Source organism: Oenanthe melanoleuca, chromosome 7 (assembly GCF_029582105.1).
Source record: "Oenanthe melanoleuca isolate GR-GAL-2019-014 chromosome 7, OMel1.0, whole genome shotgun sequence".
Lineage (NCBI taxonomy): Eukaryota > Metazoa > Chordata > Aves > Passeriformes > Muscicapidae > Oenanthe > Oenanthe melanoleuca.
The window spans coordinates 26,733,790-26,748,271 of NC_079341.1; the positions used below are offsets into that span (position 1 = coordinate 26,733,790).

At 41.5% G+C, this 14,482-nt stretch overlaps 1 protein-coding gene across 1 annotated transcript in view; it reads left to right on the forward strand.

The window, feature by feature from the left end:
• PDIA5 (protein disulfide isomerase family A member 5) overlaps window positions 1-14,482 on the forward strand; it is a 97,353-nt gene that overhangs the window by 25,681 nt on the left and 57,190 nt on the right. The window contains exons 4-8 of the mRNA XM_056496844.1: window positions 2,588-2,671; window positions 3,427-3,472; window positions 9,082-9,174; window positions 10,431-10,491; window positions 14,092-14,159. Coding sequence (XP_056352819.1) covers window positions 2,588-2,671; window positions 3,427-3,472; window positions 9,082-9,174; window positions 10,431-10,491; window positions 14,092-14,159 — 352 coding nt within the window. The remainder of the gene's footprint in view (window positions 1-2,587; window positions 2,672-3,426; window positions 3,473-9,081; window positions 9,175-10,430; window positions 10,492-14,091; window positions 14,160-14,482) is intronic.

Genomic DNA, 14,482 nt, shown 5'->3' on the forward strand with positions numbered 1-14,482 from the left:
TGATGCATGAAAAAATTACTGATACATATTTAGACATTTCCTATTCTTGGAATTTGCTCCTCTTCTATCCCGTGCATCAGTGCAGATAGCTTGCATAAACAGGCTTAACTCTCAATGCAGTGGTGCAGAGAATCTGCCCACTAAATGGTAGGAGACATAGTGGAACAAACTGCTGCTTTCTTTCCTCTGATAATGGCTGTGCATTCAGGCAGCTGTGTGAATCTCTGCAAATGGAGAAATCCTGAAAGCAGGGCACACTTAGATCCAGTGAAATAGCTATTCTTATCTTTCTGGTTTTTTTAATAGAAATTCATGCAAACAGAAAATGAATTGCTAGGAGTTGAAGTGTTGGGAGTGGCTAGCTGCTCACAGGTATAGCTCAGTAATACTGCTTTGTACCTTTTTTTTCTACTATAAACCTTGCAGTGTATTAGTATCCATTCAGAGCTCTAAATGACATGCAGGGGGAAATTACACTTTCTTCTCCACGTGGTTAGAAGTTTCACCAAATAGGTGGTAGAACAGGCACAGGATCTCTTGATACTCAGTTTAGTCCTCTGCTTATGCCAGAACAATGGACTGCACATGTTGGGGCATCACCTGTTGCTGAGGTTTCAGCATTATACTTGCTCACATCAAGCACCTAACATTCATCTTGGCAAAGCTGAGATAGCCACAGATACACCTGTACACTGGAAACATTTGGGAGTGTCAGGAAGAGAATTTATTAATGTTGATTGTGGTGTGGGCCGTCTGTAGTTAACTGCCTGGCACTCAGCTGCAGCAGGGCCACAGGACTTTCTCTGTGCCTCTGAATCTGCCTGGGGTAAGACAAAAGAATGATCTGAAACTCGTGTCTTCTCTGGAGATTCCTTGACCTTCCAGTCATTAAGATTTTAGCCCATGGGACCATTGAAGAACTGCAGGGGAGAGAGGACAAAATGTTTCTGACCCCTGGGTTTGATGCTGCTGTATGAACTCCAAGTGGCAAACACATTTTCTTTTTGGCATAACTCCAGATCCAGGGTGTTTGTTCCATAGTCTAGTTTTGTTGCAGGGAGATGTGTTCACATTATTCAGTTCTCAAGCTCAGATCTCCAGCCTCCCAGAGAAGCAAAGAGAGTGTTCATGAGTTACAGGATGTGAAAATGCAAAACTGACATGAATTCAGTAAGGCTCTTCAGAAATACACTTTTTTTTCAAGAGAGATTACAAGTGCTCCTTCCTGATGCGGTAGTTGTGTGCTGTGTTAGTTCCTTAAAATGCTCATTTCTGTCTTCAGCATAATATTCTGATTTTGCTGCATGTGTCCATGGCACATTCCTCCTTATTTCCATGTACCATAAGCATTTGGGAAGCTTCCACTAAGGTGCATTCTCACTTGAGCTCACTGTGAACTTGATGTTTGTTGTTCTCCACATTTGTAGAAAGGCAGCTGGAGAACATTGGGAGAATTAGCACCAGAGCTGGCAGCAGCACTTAATTTGGTGGGGCTCTTGCAAGCCTTGCATCTTGTTGTCTCTAATCAGTTTAAACTTGATGGGTTTTCAGTGTTTTCATTTTCTAAATTGATTTATCTGTGTAAAAGGTACAAGTTGTCCTCTGCTGGGAACAAGTTTCCAAGCTGTTTAATCTTGCTGTTTGTCAATGCAGAGAACAGCCTTGTCAATGTGAATCATCTTCTTTTCTTTTTTGCTCATCTCCCCAGATCTTTGACCAACTTCTTATTCACTTCAGCTTGAAGTCTCCTTATGGCTTCACTCCTGCACTCTTTAGGAGAGCAGCTAGGCTGTGAAGACCCTTTACCTGCCCACTGAAACAAATGTATTTGCAGTTCTCTCCCATGACCATTCTCTCTTCTTCAAGTTAGCCTAATCTGGTGCTGGAAGCAATTAAATCTCATTGTGTTTGACAACCCAACTCCAGCAGGTCTGTCTGCTGATACCTCCCTCCTTTTTTAAGAGGTGTTTTTGCCTCTAGGCAAAAACATACCTCCAGGTGTGATTCCAGGAATACATAGAATGAATGGGGCTGCTGGGCTTGGGGCTCCAGAATTTCAATTGGTTTTTGTTTTCTGCAGGACGTTTTTAAGGCTAAACATTTGTGATTTGGACTTGGACGTTCCACGAACATGGGTTTTTTTGGCTTTTTATTATCTTCTGCCAAATGTAAAAGCTGACTTGCTCTTTCCTTTTGAATGTTTTCACAAACAGTGCCCTTTGACCACCACCCTAACAGTAGCATGGTCTTACTGAAATTTGACTTCCTAAATTTGATGTTCATCTCATGGACAGAAGATCTGCTGAGGTCCTTGGACATGCTGGAATGAGCTGCTTCTCTACTGGTTAGGGCTTGGCTTTGGAATGTGAATTTAACACAGTTCACTGTGTCCTGACCAAGCAAACAGAGAAATTAAATTGACTAATGGAGCTTTTCACAATGCTTGTCCCACAAACCTAGCTAAACAGCTTCCAAATTACTGTTAGTTTGAATTAATTGCTGATGAAGCACAGCAATGAGTTCTCAGAACTGAATGCATTTGATTTTCTTTTTTGGTAACCTTTCTTCCAATATGTGTTTTTTGCAGTGATACTGAAAGCCGAAAATTATGCAAGAAGATGAAGGTAGATCCTAATTCAAAGGAGAAGGGAGTGGATTTACTCCATTATAAGTGAGTGCTGGGCTGGGATTTGTAGTTCATAATTGTTGATGCCCCCATTAAGAATGTTTATTCTTCTTTCAGCACCATGCTGCTCCAGCATTAAGATGACTTATTTTTTATCTTATGAAGTTAATTGCTGTTTCTTCAGTTTGCAAGCATGTGTTATGACAGAAGTTGAGTTAAATTTAGTTTGTTGTTGAACAGAGAACACTAAAAGCACAAGCAGGGCTAGGGAGAGATGTCCAATGGACTAAAACTGCCCAGTGCATGGGGCTGATGCCCGAGATTTGAGTTCTCTTATTTTCTGTCACTTGCCTGCTGGCATGTGCCTTGGACAAGTTGCTTCACCTCTCTCTGCTTTTCTGACTTGAGATAGTCCTTCATGATGTGAGTGGAGACAGGCAAGTGTCGTGAGACAGCAAGAGATTTTTCTTCCTGAAAATAATAGGAGTGGGAGTACTGTTACGTACACCAAGCAGCTGCATCTCCATCTCTAAAGATCATGCCTTAGTAAATAATCTTGTTAAAGTGTCGGGAGGAAATTGTTTACTGGGAAACTGTTTTCTTTACACTGGTTTGCACCCTCCCTTTTTCCTTCCTCTTCTTCCTCCCCACCCCTCCTTAAATTACTGTACTGTAAATTCTACTTAGTTCTGTGGCTTCAGCAGGATAATGTTCTGGTTAGCAAGGAGTCAGGAAGAGCAGCTGTATGAATTCCAGTAATGTTGCTGTAAGTTAACTATTCCTCACTCCTTGTTTAACAGGGACGGTGCATTTCACACTGCATATAACAGAGCGGTTACACTGAAGGTAAATTCAAATATTCCATTATTATTCTTTTGGTTTTGCTAGATGGGGGTGAGACATTTGTGGATTAAAAACTGGTTTTGATATTTTTTCATGCTGAAGGCATGATTGGGAGGGGATTAATCTTCATAAACAGCTGTCAGAATGGCCTAAAGGTTTATGTGTGCATACATGTCTGTCAACCACAGATCCAGGAAAATTGTTTATAATTTAAAAGATTGACCCCATGTTGAACTGGATGGTAAATTGTAAGTTAACTTTCACACTGGTAATAACTAAGGATTTTCTTGTTTTGATTATAAGGTGCTCTTTGTGGTAGTATAACTAAAAGTATTAGCTGATACTGCATTTTGATTAGGAGTTCTCTGAGGTTCTTAGATTTGTGTGTTTATAAACTTTTAAAGAGAGCTGAGTGGCCTTATCTTTTATCAGATTGTAGAAGCACAGCTCCTGTGAAAGTGCTTTGAATGTATCAGGTATAAAATGACCTTTCTTCTTTTCTGGCAAATCTTGATATAAAGCAATGGAAGGCAAGGCTCTGTGGGCAAGGGAAGACAGAAGGCATGAGACATGATACATCTGGTGTAGATCCAGATGATTGTGGAAATGGAGAACTAAAAGCACAGTAAGCAGGCCAAAAGTGTGCAGTTTTCCTTTGCAAAGCCCTGGTGAAGTGCTGGGAGTATCCTGATTTGAGGAGCCCAGGAATGACTTTGCTTCCAGAAATCACTTCTATCCAACTCTGATGTCCAGTTCCTGTTTCTCTTCCTCCCTCTGCAAGCCTGGGCTTTGCATAGTCATCGGTCTTTTGAAGGCTTAATGACATCACCCCAGGTTGATATAATTCCATGTACTTCCCCTTTCTGGCTTGTTCAGGGCATTTCCCTGGGATGGAGGAAAGCCTGTGTGAGATGCTGTGTGAACTTGACTCTGCCATAGTGGCTGTTCCTAAATGCACTTGCTCTGCACCTTGCTTTTACAGCCAGAGTTGGAGAGTATCTGATGGGGGACTGTCTTGGAAGTGTGCCCTGACTTGAATTCATTCAGTCTTCACTTGAGGCTGTGATGCAGGATTTGTCTGAGATGGGGAAGGTAGGACTGTGTATCTTCCCATCTCCTCCAGCAGAAATCTTGGCTAGCATTAGGAAGGGCGGTGTTAAATACCCAGCCCAGTTGGCAGCTGCCTGAACCAGCTTCTGTACTTAGTGAGGAATTGCAGCTGGTGATTGTTTTTTTGTGGTGGATGATAGGTTAAGAGAGACTTGCTAGTTGCCTAAATTTGGGTGATTTGAGCAATAAATGATGCATTTCTCCTGCCCTCCATAAAGTGCTGCAACCAGGAATTAGTGCTGTGACTCTTCCTTACAGATCAGATCAAGTGGAAAGTACCTGCAGTGCTCCAGGGAGCATTGGGCTGAGGCAATCATAGCCCAACAGGAACCAGATCGTTCATTCCTTCAGCTGTTTTGTGATGAGCATTTCACCCTTCCCTTTTGCCCTTCCTGCTGAGAAGAAAGCAGCATCCCATGGACAGGGATGTGATGTTCCATTGGGGGTGGAAGAGAGATTTTGAAGCTGCCTCACTCTAGGGGCTGGAGTCTTTCTCAATTAAACTGCCCCTGTGAAACCAGCCACTAAAAATTTACAGGTTGGGCAGTGGATCAGATCTGGGTAGTAATCAAATAATTCAGCTGTTTGCTTGTTCTGCTCCTCACAGCTGTCTGGATATTTTCTGCATTTCTCCCTCTGTTCCACTTCTCCCCGTGTTCTTGTGTTGAGCCCAGTGACCTTTGTTTCTCTCTCAGCTGTGTTTGTCAGCAGTCTCCCAGTACAAACAAACAGAGAGCAGCAGAGCAACACAATTACAGAGGGTATCATACACATTTTCTGGACAGGTGGACACACTGAAGAACAGGGAGATTAAAGGATTTGTTTCACATCATTCAGCAAACTTGTGGCAATAAGACTCGGATATTCTTTCCAGACATCCTGTAGACATATTAATATATGTATGACATTTTGGAGAATGATGGACACAGCTCTGAAGAACTGTAAAAGGATTTTTCTGGAGTAATCAGCAGTTCCATAGATGTGGCTGATCCAGCTGATAGTGTACTTAGGTTTTTAGAAAAGCTTTTCATTTTTTAAAGTAACTAAATCCTTATGTAATTAGCTGAGATGCCCTTGTAGTTTCACTCTTAGAAAAATGAGAAATAAAGCATAGCTCAGTGTTCACAGTAGGGGCAAGTTACTTGGCAGTCAGAACCTCCTGCTGCTGAGACCTCTGTTAAGATCTGAGCAGTTTGGGGTATCTAAGAAAGGGAGATGAAAGGCAGGATAACAAAATTCAGTGACACAAAATTACTAGGAATAGTTTAAAAAATATATTTCCAATTCTTTGCAGAAGGGCTTAGGTTCACATAATACTAAAAAGGACAGCTGGAGGAAATTCCAATAGATATTTTTGTAACTGTGAGTAGCTTAAAAAAGGAAGTGATTGCTTCTTTTTTTTTCCAAATTTGAGGGTGAACAGTGGCATTTTGGGATGGCTGATTTGGAATAAATAACTGCAATGTTAGAAAAAAAAATTGGAACTAGTAGCTACATATTGTGAAAGCCAAGAATTTAGGAGTCTGAAAAACAGTTTTAGATAGTCATAAGAGATAGATCCATTGATGGGTAGAAAGCACAGAGGTCCATATCCAGCAGCTGGTGCAGAGTCTGTAAACTCAATTTCTTCTTGCCAGAAATTGAAAGCATGTGTCAGTGTAAGCTATATAAGAACTATAAGTAGTAGTCTGTCTTCTCCTCAAGTAGCTGTAGTCATCTACTGTTGATGACCTAAGCTTAGATCAGTCTTTGATTTTTCCTGGAATGTCTGTTCACATGTTGCTTTAGCCACATGACGTCTAATTCTCAAGAGAGCTACAATGCCAGTATCCAGGCTGTGTTTATTACTTGATGAAGCCTTTTCTGGAGTATAAAGTATAGGGAGAGTTTTACCCTTCTTCTAAAATGGAGAAAACTCACTGAAGTACAGATCTGCGTGAACTAGCAAAGGATAAATTGGTCCTGCTCTAAACCCTGCATCCTTTTCAAATTGGCTGTTGTAAGGAGTGTATATGTGAAATTGAGGCAGGTCTTGTTATTAACATCTTTACAGAATGATGCTTCAAAGGAGTCAAAAGCACAAGGATATGTTTGTATATGTTTTCTTTCAGGTTAAAACCTAGATCCTTGTATATGTTTATGGATCAGCTCTCCTGTTAAAACTTGCTTGTTTTTAGCAGCATGTACTGGATGAAGCATGTCCTGTACTCTGCTGAATCAAGGTTTAAGGTTCAAAGCTGGCACAGCTGGTTACAGCCCGTGGTGCCTCTGTCCATGCTGTGGGGTCAAAACAGGTCCTGACCATACCACTGCAGGGTTGGAGTGGAGCTGGTTCTACAACACCAGGGTTGCTGTGCCCTGGACCTTGCTGTGGCCTGTAACACAGCAGCCTGGGGATACTGCTTTTCTGTGATTGGAGAATTCTGTGGTTTGTTTGGGTGTTGTTCTTCCCTGTTCAGAGTAAGAGAATTCTCTTTGCTGCGTGAAGAATTGAGGGCAAGGCAACGTACTGCCTGCTCCTGCCAGAAGACATTACACATCTAATTTTTTTCTCTCTTGGCTGAGAGGGAGAGGCTGGATGAATTAAATCTCTTTAATCCCCCATCCACTAACCACATCTGTTTCTACATGACTGAATTTGGCATGCAGGAATTCTTGAAACTAGCAGAGTCAATTACATTCATTAGCTGTTCAAAATGTTGACCCCTCTCTCTTCCTCTCCGGTGTATAGCTGTGGTCTGTGCATGCTGAGGGTCAGCAGAACTTGATACAGGTGTCCTGACGGTAGAACATCTCTGCTGTTTTGTCCTCATCTATCCTTCCCCCATGTATTATTCTTAGGATGTCATTTGGGTCATTCATGCCTCTAAGTCTACAGCTTTTTACATTGTCACTCCATTGTAAATTACTTGATTTTATATATTTTTATCCTAACTAGCTCCTTTCCCTGATAATGGCACAGGAAAACAAATTTCTTCTGGAAGTGTTTGTCATCCTCACCCATTAGATCCTTTTTACTGTGTACATTAAGTGTTTTGGTTGCTGACTGGTGACTGATACATGCTGCCTCTTGTGATAAGACAAATCTTTTCAGTGTTAGCTGTGCAAGCAGACAGAAACATAAATGCAATAAATGAATCCTGCTGTAAGCTCTGTATCCTCCCAAGCCTTGCAGTACCAACTGAGAGGCAGGAAAATGAGCTAAACTTCCCTCTCTGTTGATAAGCTGTTGGGATGTTGTACCACAGCAGCCCCACCAAAGGCAGACAGGCAGCAAAAATGTCTCTGAGACGGTTCCAGTGAGGGGTCATATCACCAGGTGTGCTGCCAGCCTGCTCCTGAGAAAGTGGAGTACACACCCAGATTTTAAAAAAGTAGTCTTGGTGTGTGTTAGTGTAGCTCAGTGCTGTGGCAGCTTCATCCACTCACGCACCCACTGAAGGAAACTTCTCAGGAACCTCAGTGTGTTACTGGTGTGGCAGAGATCCTGTGTGGGAACGGACACAAACCTACAAGCAATACCATAGGGAAAGCAGTGGGGTCATTCCAAGTGGTGAATGAACATGGAATACCAGGTATTACTTTCCTAGAACACAGACATTTGAGGACAAAAATGATCAAGCCTATGTTTGCAGGTAGAGCTGGAAACAGGGAGTAGTGTGACTGCCAGAATCCATGGAAAATATCTTACTGATTTAAGAGGACTGGGGTTTCCTTCAGGCTCAGGCTGAAATCAAAGCTCTCAGAATATATTTCCTTATGGTAAAGAGAGTATATCTGTGGTCTGCTGAAAGGAATTTTTGGTTGCATGTCTGGTAAAGCAGTTAAAAATGTATCTGTACACATATGTCCTTGGCTTGTTGAATGTGGGACAACCCTGCAGAATCCTAGGGTTTTGTATTTCCCACTTCTGCTGTCACATTTGCTTCTTATTCTCATACTTGAAAATGTGTTCAATGGATTTTTTAGGTAGGTGGGTCACACAGGGAACTGTTGGTGGATTATTCTTCCTTTGATGAAATGGGCAGTTTGATCTGTGTGTTCATTTGCTTTTGCTCACAGCAAGTATCAGTGTGCTCTCCAGCTTGTCCTGTTACTGAAATGCACTGAAGGGCAAGAGAGCCTGACCTCTACATAAAGAGGAGTCTTTCCTGCTAATCCAGGGACTTGCTGTGGAAGGTCTAGTACCATTGAAAGAGCTCTCAGAAGGATCCTTGAAGCTATTCTCTGTGTGCTGCTTCACTTCCACTCTGTTTTCCCCAGTTTTATAGTGGGAGTGGGAACTGATGAGTTGGAATGCCACTTATGATGAAGGTACCAGGTATTATTTGGTTCTGCAACAGGAGATTTGTGCTAATCTGCATTAGAGCAGATGAATATATGAGCAGAAAAGCAAAGGTATTAATTGGATGGGGTTTACATCACAGCATGGATTTGAGATTGGATGTCTCATGATTTCTGTTTGTGTTTCTTTAAAAGCTTTTTTCCCCTGTTTATTACAGTCTATGGTGGCCTTTCTCAAGGATCCAGAAGGTGCTCCACTGTGGGAGGAAGATCCTGAAGCCAAAGATATTGTGCATGTTGACAGTGAGAAGGTACATTACCTGGATAGATGTTCTATTGTTTCATAAATATATGGAATGAAAGGAGTGTATATCTTTGTATTAACTCTTAGTGAAACATCATTATCTTGTTTCTTTGGAAGGGAAGTTTAAAGCACCCAGCCTGTTTGAAGTGCTTTGACAAATTTTGTGGGTTGTGATAACTGTAAAGTCCTGGGTTTCTCGCCCTCCTCTGCCCTGCATGTGGCCATGACCTCAGGCTGCCAGCTACACAGCAAGTGTCAGAGCTTGTGGATGGTGTGGGGGCACAGCCCTCTTTGTCTCAGGGAAGTGGGGCAGCTTGCCAGTGACTGTAGAATGCAAGTAGGAGGTAAAATGCTGCTCTTCAAACTGCAGGTTGTCATTAAACCTTGGGTTCCCTCATGTGCCTGAGGTTAGGAAGTGTGAAGCAAGAAGAAACAGAATCCAGATCTTGAGGGATTTAACTTGGTAACTGTCCTCTCAGTGTTAAGTGGGAAAGCAGCAAATGAGTTGAAACTACCTTAAAAACCCAGTGCCACCACAGTTACTCATTATGTTCTTTCTAATATAATCAGTCTGGTCTTTTATATTAGTTTTCTAGTCTATAGATTTTTTAAACTTTAATTGATTGGACTCTAGCTGGTATTTTGTAAAGGGCTTTTTCAATTTTCTGGCTTTCATTTTTAATATTAGAAATGGTTATTCTGACATTCAGTTTTTGTAGGAAGATTAATTTTTAATGTTCACCCTCTGTACTCTATTACAAGGCTTCCAGGGGTTGCATTCAATTTGAAAACTTCATCTAGTTTTTCTATCATGCTGGTACTGAAAAATCCTTTTTGCATGGCATCTCATAGGTTTGGCAAGGTTTCATAGTGTGAAAACTGAACTTGTTTTGTTATTATTGAGTCTGACTTTTTGAATTGCAATATGGATTTTGGATGTGTCAGTGAAGAAAGAGTTTGCAGATAGAAATTCTGCAGTGAGAATGAACTAAGCCAAAGAACTTCCACGTATTAACAGTGAAGATCCTGGTGTAGGATATTCAGCAGAAAGCTGAATGTATAATAAATTTTGTCATCTTTCAAGTTAATCAAGGAAAAAAAAATTAGTCCTGTCTGTTAGGAAAGATGAGCCCTTTTCCCTTAGATAAATGAGCCTGTGTTCTATGAATATATATATATTAGTTTTTTGAAGTTGTAGTATAAATAATAAGAAGTGTCATTGAGAATAAGTGAGTTTTTTATTTTCTTTGGTTCATTTACTAGGAATTGAGAAGGCTTCTTAAGAAGGAAGACAAGCCCCTGCTGATGATGTTCTATGCCCCATGTAAGTAGCCCAGCATGTCCTGTCACCTCTTTCCCCCTTCTCCACTGGGAGATGTCCAAGTCTGACTAGAAGCTTCACCTGCTTCACTGATAATACCATCTTGTGCCACCTTTGTAATTCAGCTCCTTGTGTTGTTCTGCCTGTTTGTCCTCAGTTTTTCCCTGGTTGTCCATCACTTGTATCCCAGTCTTCTCTCTTTCTGTTGTGATGATGGCTCTTGCTCAGTATTCTTTTAAGCCGCTGCTTTCTATGATTTTGTTACATGTTGTTGTTTCTAGATTTGTGCTGCACAGAACAGAAGCACTGTGTGCTGCAGGCAGAGGGAACAGTGCAGTTGTCAGGAACAGGGCTATTTTTCCTGCTCCATCCCAGAGGCACCCTGCACATTCCTGCCTTGGCAGGGTTAACTCAAATGTGAGTGGGGGTTCAGGAAGAGGAGAACACATTGCAGTCCCTCCATTTCTTTTGTGACCTTGACCTTGTATTACTGCTATCTTATCATTGCATTGGCTCCTTGTTGCTTAATGTTGTAGATTTACAGCTGCCTTTTTGTGTTTCCTGGTGACTGCTGTGTGAGAGGCTTTCCAACTCTTCTAAGCAAGACTGTGTTGCACTTGAGTTGTTGCTCAGTTCAGGAAGCAGAGAAGCCATGAGAAGGGAATGCCATGAGGAGGGAATGCCATGAGAAGGCCATGTGTAGCCTTAACTAGGAAAGCCTCCCAGCAGTGCCCTGATAGGGAAGTTGATGTTAGATAGTACAAGTAATTTGCTGGCTGATTCTCTTTAAAACGGGTGTCCCATGGCAGCATTATCTGGTGTTCCTCAGAGTATTTTCTCTTCTAATTTCTGCCTGAAACACCAGTCTACCTTTTCATTCTCATCTGAGCACTGCCAAGATGGCCAAAATTGCCCAAGACTTAGTTTGATGCATCACAAAGAGGATGATTTTTCTTTAAATGACTTGTGGGTCTGCCTTCAGCCTCTGCAGTGGCCTGGTCCTGTGTGTCCTGGTGTGGTGTGTGGCTGTCCCAGCAGCCGCTGCCGTGGCTCCGCGGGAGACGATACGGCTGCTCTGCTGTAAATCATCCCTTCAGGGAGAGCTGGGCTGTGCAGTGCTTTCACACTTTACCTGTATCAGGAATAATTGTTTTCCACAACTGAGTCTCTTTCTGAAATGTGCCTTATCTAACCCTTCGTTCTCTTTGAACTGTTCCCCCAGAAACCCTCCTCCTTCCCGTTTCTTTTCTTTGAAGTGGCAAAACACCTGCTAGTTTTCAGTGCTGTAATACTTGTGCTGGGAAGGAAGTCTACTTGTGAGTTTTATTTCTTCCTCTGATTTCTCAGTTTGTAACTCCCTCATCTTTTATTTAACATACAAGACCTTCTGAATTGGTTGTTGTCCAAATTTTTTCTTGCTCCTTTTACTGGAGACAGAATGCATCCAGGAGTTGCAATAAAAGATGGGCTTTGAGAAGCTGAAATTATTGGTTATAAACAGGTGTTACTGTTCATAGCTGGGAGCAGCAAATCAAGGCTGGTCACTAAAAGAAATGCAGCTTTTCCTTACTTGTGAGGGAGGTCTTTGGCATGAGAGGACATCAGAGGCTTTGTCTGGGAGGCTGTGGGGAAGACAGCTGCCTTATTTCTCTGCTTTGTTGGAAGCAGGGGCTTTAGATTCATTGTGGCAGATTGATAGGAAATGGGCTCTTTCATTATGTAGTGGTGCAGAGGGAGATGAATACAACTACAGACTTAGATGTAGTTACTTTAATATTTCAGGAATGCTTGGTCTGGGTAAAACAACTCAAACCAAAGGCTTGCCTTCCTCAGAAGATATTACCTGCCATTTGCAGACCTTTTCACTGTACTTTCAGGCCCGTATTAGAAAGTTAGACAGCGCTAAAGAAGAAATATTAGGTATACTTGAAGGGATTCAGATTTATTTGTAGTTAACTCTGTCAAAGAAGACTCCTGCAGGAGACTATCTGGATTTGGCAACAAGAAGGAGCTGTTTCTAAACATGATTGAAAACAAGGCTTTAAAAATGAAGGTCCTAACTAGTGGAAAGACTGATCTGTATTTAATTAAGCTCCCCTTTTTGGGACAAAATACAAGAAGAAAGAACAGAAGAAAATTAGTTTTTTGAGGTTCTGCTTTCATACCTGTTGAGGGGTATATGTGGCTTGGCAGCATCCTGAACAATATAACCCAGAAAAATGAGGACAGGAGAGGGTGTACTGAAGTGGGTTTGGGAGCAGCAAGTTTGAGGCAGCAGCAGAGCTGGAAGAGGAGGATGATAGAGGTGATGGCTGGGTGAAGGAGGCTGGTGTGTGAGCCTGTGCTCTGAAGGTACTCCAGGGAGCAGTAAGAGGGTAAAGAGGGAAAGATAGGGAAATCTGCTGCAGAACATAAAGGCCTGAAGCTTCTGAGGAGAGAAAAAATAGAGGATTCAGAAGATGATGTCTGTCAACTCACATCTTTTGATGTCTGTCCAGTGGTTTGGATGAAGCTACAAGATCTCAGTGGGCCTTAAATGAGTGTTCTGTACCCACTAAGAAATTGTCATTTTGACCAGCACTAATTCAACAACCTCATTGTCAGTTTGAGCAGTGAGATCAAAGATGGAAAGACCACAGAAACAAGAACTCTCCTTTGTCAGATTAAAGGATGTTCTTTTCCAGGCATACTGATGTGATCTTAAATAAGTGGCTACAAAATTTGTTCCTCCTTTCTGGAAGATATTTTCAAAACTCTCTGTTTGTTAGCCAGAATAGAAGTGTTGACTACTGTCCCATGGTGGACTGAGAGTTTCCACAATAAGTGTCTGGAGTGCTTGGCTCCAGCTACCTTTCTTCCATGCTGTCTGCACTCCTGCCCCTTCCCATCTGCATGCACAGATTTTACTTGGCAGGGGTGAAAGCTGCTGCTTACAAGGTGATTTACTGCTAATCTCCTTAGCACTGCAGAGCATCATCAAACAGCTCTCACTCAGCACACTCCAACTACACATTGGTGGTCTTCCTCACTCACTCTTTGTCTTTTCCACAGCACATTATTGTGTCTTACAAGGGCTGATGCTTCTGAGCTATGTCTGCTCAATTAACAGGGCACTGTTTAACACTTGATGTCTGTGTAATGTGTTTAGGAAATGCGTCTCAAATTAATTTCAAAGCCTTGTTAAGCTGGGATGAATCTGAAGTACCTCCCCTTGTCCCTTCAAAGACCAGAAATGCACAAAGCTTTTTGTTTTGAGTTCACAATTATGACACCTTCTGTTGACTTTTGATATGTGTGTTTCATCTTGTATTCTCCTCTGGGCTCAGTTTAGAGCCTGAGGAATATAATATGGGTTTACTCTCTTCATACTAGGATGGGAAATGAATATGCAAATGAAGAGCATGAAAAATGTGCAAAAATAGAGGCTTGTAACAAGTAACTTAGAAACTATTAATCAAATAATGATTTAGTGAAGCTGATAAAGAATTTTTGTTTAAATTTTTAGATATAAAATATTATTTCATATGCTTTAGAACATAGATACTGTAGAAGAGGCTGAATAGAGTTGCTGGCCTATTACTTACACAATTTGTTTTTTATCAGGGTGTGGTGTTTGTAAGAGAATGATGCCATCTTATCAGCAGGCAGCCACAGAACTCAAGGGTAAATACGTAAGTGAGACAATGAGATTTATATGACATTTCAAAAATCATTTTTAACACTTTTTTTTAAAGTTTATAAGCTGACAAATATTTATCAAAATTATCAATTTTTAAGCAAGTTGAAACAAAACAGAAATAAATTATTTTGTCCCAGATCTCTTCAGGATTCTCTGTTGGTTTTTGTTCTTCTAAAACTTTAGACAATGAGATGTGAGCTCCCTTGCCCTTTAGATCCACTGCAGGTTTTTCCATGGAAATACAGGCTCTGACACTATATAGATTTACATTTAGTCTCTAATTTGTGAGTTTGTAGGCCTTTGGGGCTCATTTCA